Raw genomic sequence first — 26,636 nt, forward strand, 5'->3', positions numbered from 1 at the left:
TGAAGGGGTCTCCTCCTCTACCCCAGAATAACCCTCAGTAAGGAGTCTAGTAGGTAGAAGCCACTGCACCCGGAGAAACGGCATCTTTTGAGATCCAGAGGCAAAATCTAATCAGTCAGAAAGTTCCAATACGAAGCGGATGGGGCCTCTAAATAGTGACCCAGTTACATATATTCATGTTCCCATGTTGTGATATCAGTCATCAAGGGACATACATACAACAAATTAAATGTGCAAATAAGAAGCTTAGCATGGAAAATAATTCACAAGCACCCTGCGTCAGAGACACTTTTATACATATAGCACGTGGTCTGCCCAAAGCTAAGCCCACCTCTAAACACTGTATATAGCATTCATGTAAAGAAGTAAACTACATAAAAAGCCACTTACTGCATAAATTACATTTCATCCTATATTATTCTCCAGAGCTGCACTCACTATTCTGCTGGTGCAGTCACTGTGTACATACATTACATTACTGATCCTGAGTTACGTCCTGTATTATACCCCAGAGCTGCATTCACTATTCTGCTGGTGCAGTCACTGTGTACATACATTACATTACTGATCCTGAGTTACGTCCTGTATTATACCCCAGAGCTGCACTCACTATTCTGCTGGTGCAGTCACTGTGTACAGACATTACATTACTGATCCTGAGTTACATCCTGTATTATACTCCAGAGCTGCACTCACTATTCTGCTGGTGCAGTCACTGTGTACATACATTACATTACTGATCCTGAGTTAAATCCTGTATTACACTGCAGAGCTGCACTCATTATACTGATGGTGCAATCACTGTGTACATACATTACTGATCCTGTACTGATCCTGAGATACCTTCTCTATTATACTTCAGAGCCGCATTCACTATTCTGCTGGTGCAGTCACTGTGGACATACATTACTGATCGTGAATTACCTCCTGTATTATACCCCAGAGCTGCACTCACTATTCTGCTGGTGCAGTCACTGTGTACATACATTACATTACTGATCCTGAATTACATCCTGCATTATTCTCCAGAGCTGCACTCAAATTTCTGCTGGTGCGGTCACTGTGTACATACATTACTGATCCTGAGTTACATCCTGTATTATTCTCCAGAGCTGCACTCACTATTCTGCTGTTGCGGTCACTGTGTACATACATTACATTACTGATCCTGAGTTACATCCTGCATTATACTCCAGAGCTGCACTCACTATTCTGCTCTGAAGTCACTGTGTACATACATTACATTACTGATCCTGAGTTACATCCTGTATTATACCTCAGAGCTGCACTCACTATTCTGCTGGTGCAGTCACTGTGTACATACATTTTGTTATTAATCCTGAGTTACATCCTGTATTATACTCCAGAGCTGCACTCACTATTCTGCTCTGAAGTCACTGTGTACATACATTACATTACTGATCCTGAGTTACATCCTGTATTATACCCCAGAGCTGCACTCACTATTCAGCTGGTGCGGTCACTGTGTACATACATTACATTACTGATCCTGAGTTACATCCTGTATGATACTCCAGAGCTGCACTCACTATTCTGCTGGTGCAGTCACTGTGTACATACATTACATTACTGATCCTGAGTTAAATCCTGTATTATACTCCAGAGCTGCACTCACTATTCTGCTGGTGCAGTCACTATGTACATACATTACAGTACTGATCCTGAGTTATATCCTGTATTATACTCCAGAGCTGCACTCACTATTCTGCTGGTGCAGTCACTGTGTGCATACATTACATTACTGATCCTGACTCTGAGTTACATCATGTATTACACTGCAGAGCTGCACTCACTATACTGATGGTGCAATCACTGTGTACATACATTACTGATCCTGTACTGATCCTGAGATACCTTCTCTATTATACTTCAGAGCCGCATTCACTATTCTGCTGGTGCAGTCACTGTGGACATACATTACTGATCGTGAATTACCTCCTGTATTATACCCCAGAGCTGCACTCACTATTCTGTTGAGGCAGTCACGGTGGACATACATTACATTACTGATCCTGAGTTACATCTTGTATTATATCCCAGAACTGCACTCACTATTCTGCTGGTGCAGTCACTGTGTACATACATTACATTACTGATCCTGAATTACATCCTGCATTATACTCCAGAGCTGCACTCACTATTCTGCTCTGAAGTCACTGTGTACATACATTACATTACTGATCCTGAGTTACATCCTGTATTATACCCCAGAGCTGCACTCACTATTCTGCTGGTGCGGTCACTGTGTACATACATTACTGATCCTGAGTTACATCCTGTATTATTCTCCAGAGCTGCACTCACTATTCTGCTGTTGCGGTCACTGTGTACATACATTACATTACTGATCCTGAGTTACATCCTGCATTATACTCCAGAGCTGCACTCACTATTCTGCTCTGAAGTCACTGTGTACATACATTACATTACTGATCCTGAGTTACATCCTGTATTATACCCCAGAGCTGCACTCACTATTCTGCTGGTGCAGTCACTGTGTACATACATTTTGTTATTAATCCTGAGTTACATCCTGTATTATACTCCAGAGCTGCACTCACTATTCTGATGGAGGAGTCACTGTGTACATACATTACATTACTGATCCTGAGTTACAGCCTGTATTATACCCCAGAGCTGCACTCACTATTCTGGTGCGGTCACTGTGTACATACATTACATTACTAATCCTGTGTTACATCCTGTATTATACTCCAGAGCTGCACTCACTATTCAGCTGGTGCGGTCACTGTGTACATACATTACATTACTGATCCTGAGTTACATCCTGTATTATACTCCAGAACTGCACTCACTATTCTGCTGGTGCAGTCACTGTGTACATACATTACATTACTGACCCTGAGTTACCCCCTGTATTATACCCCAGAGCTGCACTCACTGTTCTGCTGGTGCAGTCACTGTGTACATAAATTACTGATCCTGAGTTACATCCTGTATTATACCCCAGAGCTGCACTCACTATTCTGCTGGTGGAGTCACTGTGTACATACATTACATTACTGATCCTGAGTTACATCCTGTATTATACCCCAGAGCTGCACTCACTATTCTGGTGCAATCACTGTGTACATACATTACTGATCCTGAGTTACATCCTGTATTATACTCCAGAGCTACACTCACTATTCTACTAGTGCAGTCACTGTGTACATACATTACATTACTGACCCTGAGTTACCCCCTGTATTATACTCCAGAGCTGCACTCACTATTCTGCTGGTGCAGTCACTGTGTACATACAGTACATTACTGATCCTGAGTTACATCCTGTATTATACCCCAGAGCTGCACTCACTATTCTGCTGGTGCAGTCACTGTGTACATACATTACATTACTTATCCTGAGTTACATCCTGTATTATACTCCAGAGCTGCACTCACTATTCTGCTGGTGCAGTCACTGTGTACATACATTACATTACTGATCCTGAGTTACATCCTGTATTATACTTCAGAGCTGCACTCACTATTCTGCTGGTGCAGTCACTGTGTACATACATTACATTACTGATCCTGAGTTACCTCCTGTATTATACTCCAGAGCTGCACTCACTATTCAGCTGGTGCAGTCACTGTGTACATACATTACATTACTGATCCTGAGTTACATACTGTATTATACCCCAGAGCTGCACTCACTATTCTGCTGGTGCGGTCACTGTGTACATACATTACATTACTTATCCTGAGTTATATCCTGTATTATACTCCAGAGCTGCACTCACTGTTCTGCTGGTGCGGTCACTGTGTACATACATTACATTACTGATCCTGAGTTACATCCTGTATGATACTCCAGAGCTGCACTCACTATTCTGCTGGTGCAGTCACTGTGTACATACATTACATTACTGATCCTGCACTGATCCTGAGTTATATCCTGCATTCTGTTAAGCAATGGATAAGGATAATACATGTAATGTATGAACACACTGACTGCACCAGCAGAACAGTGAGTGCAGCTCTGGAGGATCATACAGGATGTCTTGTCCAGCATTTATAACGTCTTCATGGACTCTGGGAAGGTGTACACAGAGTGATGCAGAGTGGAGACCACTGTGTAGCTTACATTTATACCGATGGATTAGACATAACCAATCATTCTTGCTGTTCATTTTCCCCTTGACCTTCATTGCTCTGCGCAATATGCTCCAGATAGACAATAGTAACACGTGCTGGTGTCAGGCAGCTTTACATTAACACTATGACCTACTGTCTCCTTCCCCAGTGCCCTGTAGATTGAGGGTCCGCTCCCTTCTGTGCCCCCCAGTTTGTTTAATTGTATGTATGTGTTACAGTATGTATGAAAGCCCTTTTCACATGTACAGCACCGTGAAATTAATTGTCTTTTAATATTACATTATTATCATCAATCTGCTGTTTTTGACTTTTCATTTTAGTAAATCAACAAGTATGTGCAGGTCATCCAGGAAGCATCCTGCTGGGAGTTGTCGTGCCGCAGGTTGCAGTGCACTGATCACATCCACAACTCTCACAATGAAAACCTGTTGCACCTTCCTCCTCCTTCGGTTTCCAGAAGATGCAGCTGCACATTCAGAATATGGAGATATTGAGTGGTCTAATAAGGATGTAGCAGCAGCACTTTACAATAACCCTCTCCAATAATGATTGTTTCACTAAACCCCAAAGTCTGCACATAAATACTATAATCAGCCTCTGAAAGAACAGAAGTGGCTGATAACAGGGAACAATAGATTGTAAACAACTGAAGTCATTGGAAAAATTAATTAGTTTAGTTTCAGGGTAATCAGTTGCATTTAGTGAATGGTGAGCTCATATACCCAGAAGCCCACAACACCCCCCACCCCTGGTCCATACCCAGGGGGTCCACAGGTCCCTAAATAGCAGTATGCGTTTGTGCAGAGACCCCAGAGAAGAGACTCAGTGCAGACCCACAATGCAACATAGGAATGCTGGAAATGATGGTGCAGACACAAAATAACAAGAGGCGCAGCAGCAGAGGAGGGGGCTTCACTGTGTGTTTACCCAGCAGAAGAGGGGGTCCAGATGTTATGGGCGCCCATTTTACCCCCCAATCCACCTCTGTGCATAGCAGCATTAACCATTTCCGTGCTGAAAACACTTCCCGACACACAATGGCTTCAGATTTGGTAGCAGAAGGGTTAACACTAGACCTTTAGCAAAATCAAGTGATAATAGAATGAGTTGCTACAATGTAACAAGAGGAGTCAACATTGTAACAAAGGGGCAACAAACCTGTGAGAATCAACAAGCGGCAGCTGAGGGTCCAATAATCACAGAGGGGTCGTTTTAGTAGTAAAATATATTTAAGCATTCATCATAATATCGTCATCATCATCATCACTTACAGCGGCATGCCTTACAAAATGAAGACAGCTGCTCCCACTCCAGTCCTCACTGTACGACACCCGAGGTGGGCACAGGGGGGCTTCATTGTGTCTATAGTCCACCCCCTCCCCCCATAGGTATCCATACAAAATGCTGCAAAGGTAGGAAAGGGTTAAGGGGGGTCTCACACAATCCTTTTCCTGTCCCCCTTGCACAGGATCTTCTTGAAGGCCCTCCTGAAGTCATGGTTGAAGATGGTGTAGATGACAGGGTTCAGGGAACTGTTGCAATAACCAAACCAGAAGAAGAACGTGAAGAGAGTCTCCGGGACCCCGCAGCTGTGGTCGTTACAGATGGCAATGAGGCAGTAGGTGAAGAAAAAGGGGAACCAGCACACCACGAAGACCCCAATGACCACAGCCAGGACGAAGGTGAACCTCTTCTCCCTGTTCTGCCTGCCCCTCCACCTGGAGGCTTTGGCACTCCTCTCCTCCTCTCTCCTGGGAAGGCTGTCCCCGGGTTTGATCTGGCTCAGCTTGGTCTTGCCTTTGCCCCTTGCTGCCTTGTCTTGCTTCTTCTTGGAGGAATACTGGAGGTCCTCCCTATTCTCAGAAGATGAGGAGTCCTCCATGTCCACCCCGTTGGCCTTGGCTTCTCGGTGCTGCTCCTCTCCAGAGCCTCCAGCCTTCTCTCCATTCAGCTTGACTGGCAGCTCCTTGTCTGCACAACCATTCTGCTTCTTCTCAGGGTCCCCATTGCTCCTCTTACTGGGGGGGATTCTCGTCCTTTTCTTGGCGATCTGGTAGATCCTGATGTAGACTAGGATCATGATGACACAAGGGGCGAAGAAGGAGCCGATGCAGGAGGAGATGATGTACCATCTCTCCTGGTTGATCTTGCACTTGGGCTCCTCGATTTTGCCACTCTCCTTCTCAATGGTGATGAGTGGTGGGAATGAGATGACAGCTGAGATCACCCAGACGATGAAGATGATGCACTTGATCCTACGAGGGGTCCTCTTCAGGTTGTACTCAATGGCTTGTGTGATGGACCAGTAGCGGTCCAGGCTGATGGCGCAGAGATGGACTATGGACGAGGTGCAGAACAGAACATCTAGTGCAAGGTAAATCTCACACCAGACCTTGCCAAAGTACCAGTAGCCCATCACCTCGTTGGCCAAGGAAAATGGTATGACCAAGGTGGCCACAAGAATGTCAGCAGATGCCAGGGACACCAGGAACAAGTTCTGGGGAGCTTTGAGGGCCCTACTAGTGAAGACAGCGATGACAACCAGGACATTGCCAAACACGGTGAAGAGCATGAGTAAGCCCACCAGAGAGATGAGGGCCAGCGTGACCTGCAGGGAGTACGGGGGTCCAGACACGTCCGACTCCGTCCCATTGTGCTCGGTGCTGTTGGAGCAGTCTCTCAGGCACTCCATGGCAGAGATGCCCGCCCTGTCAGCCACCGAGGTCTCGAAATTAATCATGAAATACGGAGGTGGTCTCCCCTGGGCGCAGCAGACTTGTGGGGTCGTAACGGTGAGCCATGCCAGGGTGAGCCCCCCACTCAGGGGCGCCCGACACTCTTCATGCCCTCCTGACCCTCCTCACGGGTGTAATGTCCGGAGCAGTCATGCAAGAATCCCGGCTGTGTGCCGAGTGCGCACCCTTACCTGCCCGGACCCCGGCCGCTCCGCTGCTCCAGTCCTGCGCCTGCTCGGCCTGGAGGGGCTGCAAGGGTTAAGCGCAGAGTTTATGAGGACACAGGTCATTGCACCAGAAACTTTCCAGACAGTCACTGGGATCCATGGTGTGGAAGAGTCTCAGGTGGGTGCTGCCAGGGTGATATATGGTCAGTGCCAGTGTCCTGTGGGTGATATATGGTCAGTGCTCAGGGTCCTGTGGGTGCTGCCAGGCTGCTGTATGGCCAATGCCAGGGTCCTGTGGGTGCTGCCAGGCTGCTGTATGGCCAATGCCAGGGTCCTGTGGGTGCTGCCAGGCTGCTGTATGGCCAGTGCCAGGGTCCTGTGGGTGCTGCCAGGCGGCTGTATGGTCAGTGCTCAGGGTCCTGTGGGTGCTGCCAGGCTGCTGTATGGTCAGTGCCAAGGTCCTGTGGGTGATATATGGTCAGTGCCAGGGTCCTGTGGGTGCTGCCAGGGTGATATATGGCCAGTGCTCAGGGTCCTGTGGGTGCTGCCAGGCTCTGGGTGAATCACAGCTTTGGATGAACTGGGTGCTGCCAGGTCAGGTGCTCTTGCAGGTTGGGCAGGTAATATCAGTAATCTGGGCTGGGACAAGCTATAGGAGATTCAGAGCTCAGGGGAGTTGGGTGCTCCAGGTTCGGTGGGCTCTGCCAGTCTGTAGTAGGGTGAGCTGGGCACTTTCAGGCTTTATAAAATGCAGTTGGGTGTTCCCAAATGTTGGGTACAGATTCTGGATTTACTGCCAAGCGTTAAAAGGTTCAGTGTTTTGGGTTTGCTGGGTGCTGCCAGGGTCTGGGTGCTGGTTTCTTGGTGTTACCAGGGTCTGGGTGCTGGTTTCTTGGTGTTACCAGGCGTCTGAGTTCAGTTTGCTGGGTGCTGCCAGGGTCTGGGTGCAGTTTTCTTGGTGATCCCCGGGTCTGGGTGCAGTTTTCTTGGTGTTCCCAGGGTCTGGGTGCTGGATCCTTGGTGTTCCCAGGGTCTGGGTGCAGTTTTCTTGGTGATCCCAGGGTCTGGGTGCAGTTTTCTTGGTGTTCCCAGGGTCTGGGTGCTGGATCCTTGGTGTTACCAGGGTCTGGGTGCAGTTTTCTTGGTGTTACCAGGGTCTGGGTGCAGTTTGCTGGGTGCTGCCAGGGTCTGGGTGCTGGATCCTTGGTGTTCCCAGGGTCTGGGTGCAGTTTGCAGGACTCTGCCCAGTAGAGGTGGCAGCAGGCTCAGGGTGTGCAGGGTGAGGTCCTCTTGCAGATGGGTGCTGCTGCTGTGTCATCTGCTGCCTCTGCTTGTGTTGCTGTACGAGCTCCCAGCACTGGACATTTATAGCTGCACAATCAGCGCTGAAGTAGAGAACAGGCAACGTCAGCCCCCCCACGTGGGAATCTGCCATCTCTGCACCCTCCACACCCTCATCCTTCCAGCCCGAGCGCAGCACCCAGAGCTCAGGCAGCTGCCGGCTGTCCCTAGGACAACACTTCTGGGCTGACCCCAGGCTGCTCCCCTGACACAGCAGAGAGGACTCAGCAGAAACCTCCAGGAGCTGAGCACAGGACTCAGCAGAGGCAGCTCTATACTGGAGGCAGCTGTGTCACCAGTGTGTATGGGACCTGCACACAGAGACCTAGAATATATATATATATATATATATATATATATATATATATATATATATATCACCTACAGTATACAGAGACTGCACAGCCAGATATACAGCAATACAGCATAATAGCCAATAGGGAGCTCTGCACATTGCAGGCAGTATATACCCACAGCACAGACAGGGGATACAGGCGACTATTGCTCCACTAGGACCCACAATGTAATGTACGGATAATGCGATCACTGATACAGAATAACCAGGATACAGACATGTAAATCTATTCTGAAGTTTATGGTTAAAAGATGTTCCTCCAAGTAAGATCTCTAAATACTTTTGTTTTCTTGGTCAAGTAATAATACAATCACAGCTCAGCCAGAGTGCAGATTAGATACAGCCAGAGGGCAGATTAGATACAGCCAGAGGGCAGATTAGATACAGCCTAACTATAGAATACAGTTAGAATAAAGAATAGGTACAACCATGGTACAGAGAAGATTAAGTCAGAGTAGAAATTATACAGCCAGGATACAGTCTCAGCATTGCAGTCCTCTTCCTCTGTATATCCCCTGCCTACATTACACGTCCTCTGTACAGCCCCTGCCTACATTACACGTCCTCTGTACAGCCCCCGCCTACATTACACGTCCTCTGTACTGCCCCCGCCTACATTACACATCCTCTGTACAGCCCCTGCCTACATTACACTTCCTCTGTATATCCCCTGTCTACATTACACATCCTCTGTACAGCCCCTGCCTACATTACACATCCTCTGTACAGCCCCTGCCTACATTACACATCCTCTGTACAGCCCCTGCCTACATTACACGTCCTCTGTACAGCCCCTGCCTACATTACACATCCTCTGTACAGCCCCTGCCTACATTACATCTCCTCTGTACAGCCCCCGCCTACATTACACGTCCTGTACAGCCCCCGCCTACATTACATCTCCTCTGTACAGCCCCCGCCTACATTACACGTCCTCTGTACAGCCCCTGCCTACATTACATATCCTCTGTACAGCCCCTGCCTACATTACACGTCCTCTGTACAGCCCCTGCCTACATTACATGTCCTCTGTACAGCCCCTGCCTACATTACACGTCCTCTGTACAGCCCCCGCCTACATTACACGTCCTCTGTACAGCCCCTGCCTACATTACATATCCTCTGTACAGCCCCTGCCTACATTACACGTCCTCTGTACAGCCCCTGCCTACATTACACGTCCTCTGTACAGCTCCTGCCTACATTACACGTCCTCTGTACAGCCCCTGCCTACATTACATATCCTCTGTACAACCCCTGCCTACATTACATGTCCTCTGTACAGCCCCTGCCTACATTACACGTCCTCTGTACAGCCCCTGTTTACATTACACGTCCTCTGTACAGCCCCTCCCTACATTACACGTCCTCTGTACAGCCCCTGTCTACATTACACGTCCTCTGTACAGCCCCTGCCTACATTACTCGTCCTCTGTACAGCCCCTGTCTACATTACACGTCCTCTGTACAGCCCCTGTCTACATTACACGTCCTCTGTACAGCCCCTGCCTACATTACACTTCCTCTGTACAGCCCCTGCCTACATTACACTTCCTCTGTACAGCCCCTGCCTACATTACACGTCCTCTGTACAGCCCCTGTCTACATTACACATCCTCTGTACAGCCCCTGCCTACATTACACGTCCTCTGTACAGCCCCTGTTTACATTACACGTCCTCTGTACAGCCCCTGTTTACATTACACGTCCTCTGTACAGCCCCTGCCTACATTACTCGTCCTCTGTACAGCCCCTGCCTACATTACACGTCCTCTGTACAGCCCCTGTCTACATTACACGTCCTCTGTACAACCCCTGTCTACATTACACGTCCTCTGTACAGCCCCTGTCTACATTACACGTCCTCTGTACAGCCCCTGCCTACATTACACTTCCTCTGTACAGCCCCTGCCTACATTACACGTCCTCTGTACAGCCCCTGTCTACATTACACGTCCTCTGTACAGCCCCTGCCTACATTACACATCCTCTGTACAGCCCCTGCCTACATTACACGTCCTCTGTACAGCCCCTGCCTACATTACACGTCCTCTGTACAGCCCCTGTTTACATTACACGTCCTCTGTACAGCCCCTGCCTACATTACTCGTCCTCTGTACAGCCCCTGTCTACATTACACGTCCTCTGTACAACCCCTGTCTACATTACACGTCCTCTGTACAGCCCCTGTCTACATTACACGTCCTCTGTACAGCCCCTGCCTACATTACACTTCCTCTGTACAGCCCCTGCCTACATTACACGTCCTCTGTACAGCCCCTGTCTACATTACACGTCCTCTGTACAGCCCCTGCCTACATTACTCGTCCTCTGTACAGCCCTGTCTACATTACACGTCCTCTGTACAACCCCTGTCTACATTACACGTCCTCTGTACAGCCCCTGTCTACATTACACGTCCTCTGTACAGCCCCTGCCTACATTACACTTCCTCTGTACAGCCCCTGCCTACATTACACGTCCTCTGTACAGCCCCTGTCTACATTACACGTCCTCTGTTCAGCCCCTGTCTACATTACACGTCCTCTGTACAGCCCCTGTCTACATTACACGTCCTCTGTACAGCCCCTGCCTACATTACACTTCCTCTGTACAGCCCCTGCCTACATTACACGTCCTCTGTACAGCCCCTGTCTACATTACACGTCCTCTGTACAGCCCCTGCCTACATTACACGTCCTCTGTACAGCCCCTGTCTACATTACACGTCCTCTGTACAGCCCTGTCTACATTACACGTCCTCTGTACAGCCCCTGCCTACATTACACTTCCTCTGTACAGCCCCTGCCTACATTACACGTCCTCTGTACAGCCCCTGTCTACATTACACGTCCTCTGTACAGCCCCTGCCTACATTACTCGTCCTCTGTACAGCCCCTGTCTACATTACACGTCCTCTGTACAGCCCCTGCCTACATTACTCGTCCTCTGTACAACCCCTGTCTACATTACACGTCCTCTGTACAGCCCTGTTTACATTACACGTCCTCTGTACAGCCCCTCTCTACATTACACATCCTCTGTACAGCCCCTGCCTACATTACACGTCCTCTGTACAGCCCCTGCCTACATTACACTTCCTCTGTACAGCCCCTGCCTACATTACACGTCCTCTGTACAGCCCCTGCCTACATTACACGTCCTCTGTACAGCCCCTCCCTACATTACACATCCTCTGTACAGCCCCTGCCTACATTATACATCCTCTGTTCAGCCCCTGCCTACATTACACATCCTCTGTACAGCCCCTGCCTACATTACACGTCCTCTGTACAGCCCCTGCCTACATTACACGTCCTCTGTACAGCCCCTCCCTACATTACACATGCTCTGTACAGCCCCTCCCTACATTACACATCCTCTGTACTGCCCCCGCCTACATTACACGTCCTCTGTACAGCCCCTCCCTACATTACACGTCCTCTGTACAGCCCCTGCCTACATTACACGTCCTCTGTACAGCCCCTCCCTACATTACACGTCCTCTGTACAGCCCCTCCCTACATTACACATCCTCTGTACAGCCCCTGCCTACATTACACATCCTCTGTTCAGCCCCTGCCTACATTACACATCCTCTGTACAGCCCCTGCCTACATTACACATCCTCTGTACAGCCCCTGCCTACATTACACATCCTCTGTACAGCCCCTGCCTACATTACACATCCTCTGTACAGCCCCTGCCTACTTTACATATCCTCTGTACCGCCCCCGCCTACATTACACGTCCTCTGTACTGCCCCTGCCTACATTACACGTCCTCTGTTCAGCCCCTGCCTACTTTACATGTCCTCTGTACCGCCCCCGCCTACATTACATGTCCTCTGTACAGCCCCTGCCTACTTTACATATCCTCTGTACCGCCCCCGCCTACATTACACGTCCTCTGTACTGCCCCTGCCTACATTACACGTCCTCTGTTCAGCCCCTGCCTACATTACATGTCCTCTGTACCGCCCCCGCCTACATTACATGTCCTCTGTACAGCTCCTGCCTATTTTACATGTCATAAGCTGACCTCATTTTTCAATCGGGGCAGAACTAATTGTCTGTTCCTTACAATTAATACAAAATTACACCAATTCCAGGTTACACAGGAGGACAATGTAAATCACTGGGGGGTCTCTGGTCAGTGCCTATAATCCCCTGAAAACCTATGACATGCCCTTCTATATTCAATATCTGTAGTGGCCGCCAACTTCTGCATGATTCACTGCAATGAATCTTGTCCTCAAGGCTAGAATAGTAGATGCCATTCTGGGCTTCACCACTAGGGGCGCTGACAAAACTTTTGCTAGAAAGTGTTTACTGTCTCTAGTGGTGAAAAGTGGAACTTCAAGTGAAAAAAACGCTTTATTCCTCAGTTGTTCTGTGTTGTATAGTAGTAATACACCCATAATTCTCGTTTACAGGCATTCCTTTATTCAGTAAAGCAGCTGCTGCTCGCCCATTAAGATCCCACGTCTAAGCTTTTCACACAAAGCTCTGCATGACCCACGTCCCTTTCCTCACTCCGCGGACGTCACCCCATCCCGTGCACTCTCCTTATACCCAGATATTTTATAAACCAGTATTTCTAGTTGTATCGAGCGGTTTGCGGCTGCTCGGCGGCTCCACGCCTGAGTATATCGGGTTTATCTCGCCTTCTACATTCTTCATGGACTTTCCAAATCTCTGAATAAATATTAAAGTGATGAAATTCTTCTCCATGGGAGGAAGCGAAGGGCCGCGGCCATCGGAGGGGATGGGTGGTGGGATTCCAGGTCCCCTCCAATAAATCTCATCATTGTATTCTGGAAAGTTCTCCATCTTACTAACTACGGTTGATATTCTGTGCTCCGGTGTAAATGAAGGTGCGGGAGTAAGAGGCGCCCACTTAGTGAATTAGGAGCATCTTACATCCTCCGCTAACAATGTTACCCCGCCAGGGACAGGCGCACATTTTCGGTATAATTTACGACACTATGGTGGTATATTTGGATGAATTTCCCGGGCGGCTTCACCACGATCCTTTCTACCTAAGCTCTGTCTACTTTGGCAGAGTTGGGTGTAAGAAGACCAAAGGTTGTCATTTTTTGTCCACATTGGAATAGTTCAAAAATCTAGCAAAATTTCAAGGTGTTTTAAATCCAAAAAACTGTCTAAAAAAACCTTTTTGTGTTCTAATTCCTTATAATTTCCAAGACCTGTGCTTTCTGGCAGTGAATAGAAATAGTCTAAATTCAGTAGCTGAAAATATTGCACCAAAATGTCACCGCACAGATCACCCACGGTCCTGGTGTCTTGGTTCAGGAGGAACAGGGCACTGGTAGGATTGAGCTTCATCTACAGAGGATTGGACTCGGCCTTTGACACCAGTATTGACCAGTTTCATGGTCCGAATACAGACCGGTCCGAGCGCCCACTCCCCCAAACTGTGTAGCCTCATATATGCCTGCTAGTTCAGATCAGGAGACCCTCAGACGGTCTGAACTTTGCGCTCTGTATATTGTGTCTGTATACTATGGTCTGCACCTCGCTGTCTGTATATTGTAGTCTGTATATTGTGGTCTGCACCTCACGGTCTGTACCTTGTGGTCTGTATATTGTGGTCTGCACCTCACGGTCTGTATATTGTGGTCTATACTTTGCAGTCTGTACCTCACAGTCTGTATATTGTGGTCTGTATATTGTGGTCTATACCTCGTGGTCTGAATATTGTGGTCTGTACCTCACGGTCTGTATATTGTGGTCTGTACCTCACGGTCTGTATATTGTGGTCTACACCTTGTGGTCTGTATATTGTGGTCTATACTTTGCAGTCTGTACCCCGCGGTCTGTATATTGTGGTCTGTACCACGTGGTCTGTACGTCGCAGTCTGTATATTGTGGTCTGTATATTGTGGTCTGCACCTCACGGTCTGTACCTTGTGGTCTGTATATTGTGGTCTGCACCTCACGGTCTGTATATTGTGGTCTATACTTTGCAGTCTGTACCTCACAGTCTGTATATTGTGGTCTGTATATTGTGGTCTATACCTCGTGGTCTGAATATTGTGGTCTGTACCTCACGGTCTGTATATTGTGGTCTGTACCTCACGGTCTGTATATTGTGGTCTACACCTTGTGGTCTGTATATTGTGGTCTATACTTTGCAGTCTGTACCCCATGGTCTGTATATTGTGGTCTGTACCACGTGGTCTGTACGTCGCAGTCTGTATATTGTGGTCTGTACCTCATGGTCTATACCTCACAGTCTGTATATTGTGGTCTGTTCCTCATGGTCTGTACCTCGTGGTCTGAATATTGTGGTCTGTACCTCATGGTCTGTAGCTAGTGGTCTGTATATTGTGGTCTATACCTTGCAGTCTGTATAGTGTGGTCTGTGTATTGTGGTCTGTACCTCGTGGTCTGTATATTGTGGTCTGTACCTCATGGTCTGTACCTAGTGGTCGGTATATTTTGGTCTATACCTTGCAGTCTGTATAGTGTGGTCTGTGTATTGTGGTCTGTACCTCGTGGTCTATACCTCACAGTCTGTATATTGTGGTCTGTTCCTCATGGTCTGTACCTCGTGGTCTGTATATTGTGGTCTGTACCTCATGGTCTGTACCTAGTGGTCTGTATATTTTGGTCTATACCTTGCAGTCTGTATAGTGTGGTCTGTGTATTGTGGTCTGTACCTCGTGGTCTGTATATTGTGGTCTGTATCTCGTGGTCTGTACCTCATGGTCTGCATCTCGTTGTCTGTATATTGTGGTCTGTATATTGTGGTCTATACCTCGCGGTCTGTACCTTGTGGTCTGCACATTGTGGTCTGTACCTCGCGGTCTTATATTGTGGTCTATACCTCGTGGTCTGTATATTGTGATTTGTACCTTGTGGTCTGCATATTGTGCTCTGTACCTCGTGGTCTCTATATTGTGGTCTACACCTCGCGGTCTGTATATTGTGGTCTGTACCTCATGGTCTGTATATTGTGGTCTGTACCTCACGGTCTGTATATTGTGGTCTATACCTTGTGGTCTGTATATTGTGGTCTATACCTCACGGTCTGTATATTGTGGTCTGTACCTTGTGGTCTGTACCTTGTGGTCTATACCTCGTGGTCTGTACCTTATGGTCTGTACCTTGTGGTCTGTATATTGTGATTTGTACCCTGTCGTCTGTATATTGTGGTCTGTACCTTGTGGTCTGTATATTGTGGTCTGTACCTCGTGGTCTGTATATTGTGGTCTATACCTCACGGTCTGTATATTGTGGTCTGTACCTTGTGGTCTGTACCTTGTGGTCTATACCTCGTGGTCTGTACCTTATGGTCTGTACCTTGTGGTCTGTATATTGTGATTTGTACACTGTCATCTGTATATTGTGGTCTGTATATTGTGGTCTGTACCTCGTGGTCTGTATATTGTGGTCTGTACCTCACGGTCTGTATATTGTGGTCTATACCTTGTGGTCTGTATATTGTGGTCTATACCTCACGGTCTGTATATTGTGGTCTGTATATTGTGGTCTGTACCTTGTGGTCTGTACCTTATGGTCTGTACCTTGTGGTCTGTATATTGTGATTTGTACCTTGTCATCTGTACCTTGTGGTCTGTATATTGTGGTCTGTACCTCGCCGTCTGTATATTGTGGTCTATACCTTGTGGTCTGTACCTCGTGGTCTCTATATTGTGCTCTGGTCTCAGACCACGAAACACAGAAGTGTGAACCTGGCTGCAGATCAGGAGTAGACGAGCGTGTGCTGTCCTTGTTGAATTCGGGTATCACTCGGACCAATGTTATTTAATGGACCTGTGCAATTTTAGAGTTTTTTCACACGGACTGAGTCTCTGTGATAAACATCGCAGCAGATTTTTCTGTTTTCATGTTTATGGATGTGCAAAAATAATAACTCCCATATGACTCATCTAATGCAGCTTTTTTTTGCGAACACTTTGAAATTCTTAACATGAGAAACTGTATTTTGTCTTCTAAGTTTTCTCTTAACTTGTGATAAAAACAGAAACACAGAGATGACACACAGATGATCTCTGGATGAAAACCGACGACTTTTCATTTGCTCATCTGACCCCGGTCTTAGACTCGTCCGATCCATCATGAGGACGCAGCGCCACAGTACAATCTGGTTTGGTCAAACCTGTGATTGAGATCTGTTCTCCTGCACTGACACATTGTAACAATCCGGACGACATGTTAATCTAAGGATTGTGAGAGTCGGAGTCGTCGGTCCATTATATGGTATCTAGAGTTTATTGTGTCGTATTTTATATAGAATGTATGATCTGTCAGTGGCGAAGGGGTTAATATACCGTAGATCTATACAGGTCCTTCTCAAAAAATTAGCATATAGTGTTAAATTTCATTATTTACCATAATATAATGATTACAATTAAACTTTCATATATTATAGATTCATTATCCACCAACTGAAATTTGTCAGGTCTTTTATTGTTTTAATACTGATGATTTTGGCATACAACTCCTGAAAACCCAAAAAACCTGTCTCAATAAATTAGCATATTTCACCCGTCCAATCAAATAAAAGTGTTTTTTAATAACAAACAAAAAATCCATCAAATAATAATGTTCAGTTATGCACTCAATACTTGGTCGGGATCCTTTGGCAGAAATGACTGCTTCAATGCGGCGTGGCATGGAGGCAATCAGCCTGTGACACTGCTGAGATGTTATGGAGGCCCAGGATGCTTCAATAGCGGCCTTAAGCTCATCCAGAGTGTTGGGTCTTGCGTCTCTCAACTTTCTCTTCACAATATCCCACAGATTCTCTATGGGGTTCAGGTCAGGAGAGTTGGCAGGCCAATTGAGCACAGTAATACCATGGTCAGTAAACCATTTACCAGTGGTTTTGGCACTGTGAGCAGGTGCCAGGTCGTGCTGAAAAATGAAATCTTCATCTCCATAAAGCATTTCAGCCGATGGAAGCATGAAGTGCTCCAAAATCTCCTGATAGCTAGCTGCATTGACCCTGCCCTTGATGAAACACAGTGGACCAACACCAGCAGCTGACATGGCACCCCACACCATCACTGACTGTGGGTACTTGACACTGGACTTCAGGCATTTTGGCATTTCCTTCTCCCCAGTCTTCCTCCAGACTCTGGCACCTTGATTTCCGAATGACATGCAAAATTTGCTTTCATCAGAAAAAAGTACTTGGGACCACTTAGCAACAGTCCAGTGCTGCTTCTCTGTAGCCCAGGTCAGGCGCTTCTGCCGCTGTTTATGGTTCAAAAGTGGCTTTACCTGAGGAATGCGGCACCTGTAGCCCATTTCCTGCACACGCCTGTGCACGGTGGCTCTGGATGTTTCCACACCAGACTCAGTCCACAATCTTCCTCAGGGTCCGGTCACCTCTTCTCGTTGTACAGCGTTTTCTGCCACATTGTTTCCTTCCAACAGACTTACCATTGAGGTGCCTTGATACAGCACTCTGGGAACAGCCTATTTGTTGAGAAATTTCTTTCTGGGTCTTACCCTCTTGCTTGAGGGTGTCAATGATGGCCTTCTTGACATCTGTCAGGTCGCTAGTCTTACCCATGATGGGGGTTTTGAGTAATGAACCAGGCAGGGAGTTTTTAAAAGCCTCAGGTATCTTTTGCATGTGTTTAGAGTTAATTAGTTGATTCAGAAGATTAGGGTAATAGGTCGTTTAGAGAACTTTTTCTTGATATGCTAATTTATTGAGACAGGTTTTTTGGGTTTTCAGGAGTTGTATGCCAAAATCATCAGTATTAAAACAATAAAAGACCTGACAAATTTCAGTTGGTGGATAATGAATCTATAATATATGAAAGTTTAATTGTAATCATTACATTATGGTAAATAATGAAATTTAACACTATATGCTAATTTTTTGAGAAGGACCTGTATATTCCTTATTGCAGATCACATACGGCCGGCCATCACTTATGTGCACTATATGGCAATTATAACTCAGCCGGGATTTCTTGGAGCTGACGGACTCGAGGCTTTCCTGCATTTCATGGAATTTCAAGTTGCTCATAATCAATGATGACTTAGTCTGTAATAGCCTTATAATATACAAGAAGCACATCATTCCTTATAATTAGAGTCCTACCCAGACGATGCTGACGTTTCCCAAAGAACAGAAGTCTCCAGACCTGAAGATGTCCTCTCCATACCGCCATTCCCATGCCCCAGGATCACACAACACTCCCAAGAAAACCAGTTATTGCAGTGACTATTATCTGATGGACATTCCCAAAATGCAGCCGGAGCCGCCCTCTTCTGTCATTGGAGAAAGTTGGGTGACAACCAATCTGCCCATTATTTCTCTTAGAGAGGTTGTCGGTCCTGAATAGGCCCAGGTCCATTGCGCCGGATGCTTCTAAAGCTTTCCTTTCTTAGGTCCATCTGGTGACAACCGCCATGGCGCCATTAACGCTCCCTGATGGGTTGTCATGCATCTTTCCTAAACTCCTAAAAGCCACATCCGGAGCGGAGCAATTTCACATCACCTCATCCCATACAATCCATAACTAATAGTTTGGGAGAGCTGGCTGACAACCCCAATGGAAAAAGCTGTGATAGAGGAGAGCAGTTGTCAGCCAGATTTCCCAATCACAACCTGACAGAACCCTGATTTTTGGAGAAACGTCCTTGAAGACCCATAATGTCGTCTTCTTGCAGGACTGCGCTGTGCCCGCCCCAGTTCTCGACGATACTTGTTATTCACCTGGTGATTATCTGAACCAGTACGTAGCAGCCGGACAGCGATAAACATGTTGTGCTTCATTTGTCGCTGATTCCGCCGCTCGGAGCGCGGCTCTTGGGTAACATTGGACAGCACGATAATTGCTCTGAATTCTGCTGAGCCGCACTTTGGCCATTCTGCTGCGGTCAGTGGTCTCGGTGATACATTGTAACACTGGAGATGACGGAGTAACCCTTTCATCGCCCCAATGCTCAGGAGCTCACACTCGATTTCTAGGTTATTTTTTCTGCCTTGACTTGGCACCTATTATGTTGCTTAGGACCTGATTCATTATTGCATTCGTCACTATTTTGTTTCTGTTTTTTGCTTTACGCCTTATTCTTATCATTTGAAGTCTATTTTCTCCCTGTTCGTCTGTGGGGTTTTTTTTAAATCATTGTTTGTAATCCAATAGCGACTTTTTAAAAAATGTTCAAAACCTTTGTGCAAATGTATTCAAGTCTCCCACATCCGGGAGTGATTATTTTTTTTTTGTACTCCATAACTTTGTTGCACAAATGTTGTATGTGATTTTTAATGGATCATGGGAACTTTTGCTCTAAAGGCGCAAAAAAACTAAAGAGTGATTTTGAGTAGAATTCGTGATTTCACAGGAGCCAGTTTGAAGAATTTGGTCCTAAAATTGGTAACGAATTACATGAGACAAACAAGAAATGGCCATTGACACTAAGTGACGACCCTGTGATGGGTGATGGCGCCCTGAGCAGTGGCGCCCCCATCTGGCTGCTCTGTGTCCTGCTGTGTAGAGATCGGGGGTGTCTGGGGGGCGTCCGAGGTTCACACCAGGATTCTTTATCCATCAACTCAATTAATGAAAGCTAAAGTCTCGGCTGCAATAGACCTTCAAGCACTTCGCAGCCAATTCCTGTGCTCAGAGCTGACACTTCCATTGTAGTCCATGGCTCTTTATCTGCAGGTCATGAACTTCTCAGTAAAGTCACCTGGATCTCTACAGAAGAGTAGTGTGACCTGTCCATGGCGCTGGCCATTGGACTGGGTGCTGGGATAATGGCGCCTGACCAGGTTCTTCTCAATACTTTACCTTAAAGGATGTCGCTGACATGAAATCAATGCTTTTTGGCCGGGTGTTCCTCAATGCCACACCCAAATGCATCGGTAAAAATGGAGCGCACCCACATATACAGGGGTGTAGGGTCACTGAACCCCTCCAAGACGCCAGGAGTGCAGCAGCCAACTTGGCGCCCCCTATGGACCACTGAAGCTCCGCGGGGGCAGGGAGATGGGGGCTCATCCATTGGTGGTGGTGGCACTCGGCAGCGAACAGAATGGCTGAGGTGACCCACAAACGACCATGAATTATTCCAGTGGGAAATGCTGGGGGGGTTGTAGAGTATATTATAGGGTAATTATATCTCCCCCATTCCAGACTGATACATTTTACCTGCACTGATACATTGTAGCAAACTATCAGGACTGGAGAAAGGGTTTCTTATCTGAGCTCACAGAGGATTGCCCAGACTGGAAATAGTTGTGACAAAACCTCAGCTGTGAGCAAGAATAGGTGGCGTTCACCCTATAACCAAGTTCATTGACAAGAAGCAGAGATGGTGAAGAAGAGGAACTGAAACAAAGACTGATCCAGGTGTAGAATATACAGTGCGCTCCATTGGCTCTTTCCATTCCCTTTAAGGTGGCGGCGGACATTAACCCTTCCCATCCCCAGGACCTACATCTGGTATGTCTACGCCAGCAGCTGCTGACTACCTGTATATCTGCAGGTGTCACCGGTGCCAGGTGACAGCTGTCATGGTCCGTGCTGCGCGCTGCCACCCTCCCCCTACCTGGGGCAATGATTTACTGTGACGGCTTTCTTGCTATTACTATCTGCTCCTGGATTTATATGTATCCGGCCTGGGCTGCTGGGATAATGCCACCATTAAATAAAACTTCCCCTTTTAAAGTTGTTCTCCGGAGTTGGAAATTCTCTGTCCCCAGACACAGTTTTCTCACTTTCCTCACCCTCCCCTGAGTCTCTGCTGCTGCTCCTGGTGTCTGCGATTGTCTGCAGCACTAAAGTCATGCCGACAGTGCTGTAGCCAATCAGTGAGAGGCTCATGCTGTCAACTTGGGCAGGTACGCTGAGCTCACCGATTGGCTGCAGCACTGTCGGGGTGACGTTAGCGCTGCAGACAATCACAGACATCAGGAGCAGTAGCAGAGACTCAGTGCTGGACCTGGGGAGGGTGAGAAATGCTGTTTGTTTGGTTGCAGCTGGATGGACAAAGCTTTCCTGAAACTGGAACGTCCCTTTAAGGCTGGAAAACCCCTTTAAGGCTGGAATCTTACATGCAGTTTTCAGAGCGAAATATGGAAGTAGATACAAAAGATAGAAAAGCGCAGCTGTGATCCTGATTACAGTAATAGCTGGACACCGCGAGCCTAAAAAACACACGAAAAGCCATAAAAACGCTGTGAGTGGATGAAGCGCGTGTGTAGCCAGTGAGCAGTGGTCAGATGTGGGCTTTTCTTCCCAGCGCCCGGCCATTAGGTTCCCGTGTCGCCATTAGGTTCCCGTGTCGCCGTTAGGTTCCCGAGTCGCCGTTAGGCTCCCGTGTCGCCATTAGGTTCCTTTGTTGCCGTTAGGTTCCCGTGTCGCCGTTAGGTTCCCGTGTCGCCGTTAGGTTCCCGTGTCGCCGTTAGGTTTCTTTGTTGCCGTTAGGTTCCCGTGTCGCCGTTAGGTTCCCGAGTCGCCATTAGGCTCCCGTGTCGCCATTAGGTTCCTTTGTTGCCATTAGGTTGCCGTGTCGCCATTAGGCTCCCGTGTCACCATTAGGTTTCTTTGTTGCCGTTAGGTTCCCGTGTCGCAGTTAGGTTCCCGAGTCGCCATTAGGTCCCCGTGTCGCCATTAGGTTCCTTTGTTGCCATTAGGTTCCCGTGTCGCCATTAGGTTCCCGTGTCGCCATTAGGTTCCCGTGTCGCCGTTAGGTTTCTTTGTTGCCGTTAGGTTCCCGTGTCGCCATTAGGTTCCTTTGTTGCCATTAGATCCCCGTGTCACCATTAGGTTCCTTTGTTGCCGTTAGGTCCCCGTGTCGCCATTAGGTTCCTTTGTTGCCATTAGGTTCCCGTGTCGCCATTAGGTTTCTTTGTTGCCGTTAGGTTCCCGTGTCGCCGTTAGGTTCCCGAGTCGCCATTAGGCTCCCGTGTCACCATTAGGTTCCTTTGTTGCCATTAGGTTCCCGTGTCGCCATTAGGTTTCTTTGTTGCCGTTAGGTTCCCGTGTCGCAGTTAGGTTCCCGAGTCGCCATTAGGTCCCCGTGTCGCCATTAGGTTCCTTTGTTGCCATTAGGTTCCCGTGTCGCCATTAGGTTCCCGTGTCGCCATTAGGTTCCCGTGTCGCCATTAGGTTCCCGTGTCGCCATTAGGTTTCTTTGTTGCCGTTAGGTTCCCGTGTCGCCATTAGGTTCCTTTGTTGCCATTAGATCCCCGTGTCACCATTAGGTTCCTTTGTTGCCGTTAGGTTCCCGTGTCGCCATTAGGTCCCCGTGTCGCCATTAGGTTCCTTTGTTGCCATTAGGTCCCCGTGTCGCCATTAGGTTCCTTTGTTGCCGTTAGGTTCCCGAGTCGCCATTAGGCTCCCGTGTCGCCATTAGGTTCCTTTGTTGTCATTAGGTCCCCGTGTCGCCATTAGGTTCCTTTGTTGTCATTAGGTCCCCGTGTCGCCATTAGGTTCCTTTGTTGCCGTTAGGTTCCCGTGTCGCCATTAGGTTCCTTTGTTGCCATTAGGTCCCCGTGTCGCCATTAGGTTCCTTTGTGGTCATTAGGTCCCCGTGTCATTAGGTCCCCGTGTGGCCATTAGGTCCCCGTGTCGCCATCAAGTTCCCGTGTCGCCATTAGGTCCCCGTGTCGCCATTAGGTTCCCGTGTCGCCATTAGGTTCCTTTGTTGTCATTAGGTTCCTTTGTTGTCATTAGGTCCCCGTGTCGCCATTAGGTCCCCGTGTCGCCATTAGGTTCCCGTGTCGCCATTAGGTTCCCATGTCGCCATTAGGTTCCCGTGTCGCCATTAGGTTCCTGTGTCGCCATTAGGTCCCCGTGTCGCCATTAGGTTCCCGTGTCGCCATTAGGTTCCTTTGTTGCCATTTGGTTCCTTTGTTGCCATTTGGTTCCCGTGTCGCCATTAGGTCCCCGTGTCGCCATTAGGTTCCCGTGTCGCCATCAGGTTCCCGTGTCGCCATTAGGTTCCCGTGTCGCCATTAGGTTCCCGTGTCGCCATTAGGTCCCCGTGTCGCCATTAGGTTCCTTTGTTGCCATTTGGTTCCCGTGTCGCCATTAGGTTCCTTTGTTGCCATTAGGTTCCTTTGTTGCCATTAGGTTCCCGTGTCGCCATTAGGTTCCTTTGTTGCCATTAGGTCCCCGTGTCGCCATTAGGTCACAGTGTCGCCATTAGGTTCCTTTGTTGCCATTAGGTTCCCGTGTCGCCATTAGGTTCCTTTGTTGCCATTAGGTCCCCGTGTCGCCATTAGGTTCCTTTGTTGCCATTAGGCTCCTGTGTTGCCATTAGGTTCCTGTGTTGCCATTATGTTGCTGTTTGCATTCTCCATAGATCACATTGTATCCTGCAGCTGGATCAGCACCATGGACAGAACAATGACACAGCGCCATCTGCTGGCAGCTCCCCAGCACTGCAGCGGCTCCATCCAGTGATGATGATGATGATCAGTTCTCATCCTTCACCTTCCCAGCAAAGAACATGAACAGAATCTCACAGAGAAACCTCAGCAATCTGCATACAAATACCACATAACTAATAAGGATCAAACATTAATAAATATAATAATATACTTTCGTAAACAATATTTTTAGCTGTGATTTCTCACCAGTCTAGGTTAAGAATCTACAATTTTTTGTGCACAGCTCCTATGCAGACCCATGTCACTCTACTGCTGTCTATGGGTTATCAAGGAGAAAAGAGAGAGAGGGAGCGAAGCAGATCACGGCTGCAGGGCAGGTTATGTTACTATGGATACACATGAGCCTGCATGGGAGCTGCATACAAAACAACAGCAGGAGGCTCCTGAGCAGAATTTGTGATTTGCTTAGATGTGAATTTGTATCTTGTATCGTCTGTAGAAGTCTATGGTATAAATACAATTAACGGCTTCCTTTTCTGCCAGGGTCCAATAAAGCGACAGAAACCACTTTAAAATGTCTCGTACGAATCGATAGCACAGACTGACGCTGGCTCCAAATGCAGATTTTATTGGCGACGCTCTGGAGGGAAAGATACTAAGTATCAGTAATGAAAATGGCTGTTAGAGCGTTCAGAGCTGTGGGGCCCCAGTACCAGTCATGTGACCTGTGGGCCCCCAAAGATCTGCACCTCTGGGATCATCCATTATGGGGGCAGATTCTCATGCCGGCTTGGCTCCGTCTGCCAGCGGAGGAGATGATCAACATTTCCTGGCGACATTGGGCCCTGCCCGCCAGATACACCGCTCCAGCGCTAGGTGGAGGGCGGATCGGTACGAGGGGGCGGGCGTTCTGCATAAATAGAGGGGACCACCTAGGGGTGAGGAACTTGCCACCAGAGTTGGGAGGATGCCCAGTTACTGGAGGCCGGGCGCGTGATGCTATAGGCCTCGGAGTTTTATTACATTTACTATAAGGACTTATTATTATCACAGACGAGTTAAAATGACAAATTTACTTTTACGTCGCTCAAAATATTAAAATGTTTCTTTTTACTCATATTAAGAAATTTCTGCATCTAGACGTTACCAGAAGGAGCCGGATCAGGACACTTCTTCCTGTAACATGACTGATCACAATAATACAACCTCTCTTTTTTGAGAACATGAGGGTTAATTCTGATCATTCGATGATCTGTTGGGCATTGTATGAATTCTGCATTTTTCACCAATTTTCCCCTCCGCAGGCTCCATCTCTAAATTTCCACTTGTCTCTGAGCTGGTGGGTGGACCCCAGTTGATAAGATGTTTTCCATACACAGCACACACAGAGATAAGGGATTCCTGCTCTCCTGTTTCTTTGGAGCACATGTCCAGAAGAATGGAGAACATTATACAGCAGTACTGAGCAGTGTAGCGGTGAATACAGCATTGGAGGCGAGAACAAAATACTTGCTAGAATTCAGCAAAAGCTTGTTGAGACATTTCCGGATGAATTTTTGTCACTCTCACATTGAATACATTTATAGCTTTGGTATCAAAATCCAGCTTTGAAGATCTATGCAAATGAGCTATAAGTACATGATGTCATGACAAAGCACTTAATGCTTTCCAGGCCTCACACCTTGCTCCCGTGCCTGCCCCTTGAGTTTAATTGACATGTCAGTCTCACCTCTTTCATCTGCTGTCTTTAGCCAGGATATCATGGAACTAAACCAATAAACACAGGAGACAGATGTCAGAGGAGGAATAAGGAGTGAGTGCTGGAGAGTTGGAAGTACTTTGTCATGTCCCAATGTACTTATGGCTCATCTGCATATAATTTCACAGATGGGTTTATCAGGAATTACAGATCGGACTTCTACACAAAAGATAGCAATTTAGTTTTACATAAAAACCCCTCCTGACAAATTCTTAAAAAAAAAAAAAAAACAGCAGTTACGAGCAGTGAAGCAGTGAATCCTGGTCTGGTTTGAGAAGATATAGCACTTGCTCGCTGCAGCTGCCATATGGAGGATATTCTACCTCAATACTGAGCAATGTAGCTGTGCATACTGTTCTGGGTTGAGAAAAACACTTACTAAAAACAGCAGCATCACGGATGACAATTTATAGCTGATGCGGTCAGTGTAGCTGTGAATCGAGTTCTGTTTTAAGAAGATACAACACAACAGAATCTGTAACAGTAGGAGGGTAGTTTTTATGACACCTCTTGGCTGAGAAGATATAACACCAACAGAAGTAGTAGCGTGGAGGAAATTTTATAGGAATACTGAGCATTGTAGCAGTGACTACCATTCTGAGTTGAGATAACCAGATACTAAAAACAGCAGCATCATACATGATGTTTTACAGCAGATCCAAACAGTGTAGTAGTGAATCCAGCTTTGGGTTGGGAGGATAAAACAATTACCAACAGAAGCAGTAGCAGTATGGAAGATGTGATACAGCATTACTGAGCAGTGTTGCTGTGAATGCTTCTCTGGTCTAAGACAAACA

The 26,636-nt window shown here is 47.3% G+C and overlaps 1 protein-coding gene across 1 annotated transcript; it reads right to left on the reverse strand.

Moving 5' to 3' along the window:
- Positions 1–5,332: 5,332 nt before the first annotated feature.
- Positions 5,333–8,619, reverse strand: ADRA2A (adrenoceptor alpha 2A). The gene has a single exon (XM_077258043.1). The coding sequence runs from the start codon at positions 6,863–6,865 to the stop codon at positions 5,561–5,563; it is 1,305 nt and encodes a 434-aa protein (XP_077114158.1). The 5' UTR covers positions 6,866–8,619; the 3' UTR covers positions 5,333–5,560.
- Positions 8,620–26,636: the final 18,017 nt, after the last annotated feature.

The sequence above is a fragment of the Ranitomeya variabilis genome, chromosome 4, assembly GCF_051348905.1.
Source record: "Ranitomeya variabilis isolate aRanVar5 chromosome 4, aRanVar5.hap1, whole genome shotgun sequence".
NCBI lineage: Eukaryota > Metazoa > Chordata > Amphibia > Anura > Dendrobatidae > Ranitomeya > Ranitomeya variabilis.

What these genes read in the sequence shown, in the direction of transcription:
- ADRA2A (XM_077258043.1), bottom strand. Translation starts at nt 6,865, where the DNA reads ATGATTAATTTCGAGACCTCGGTGGCTGACAGGGCGGGCATCTCTGCC.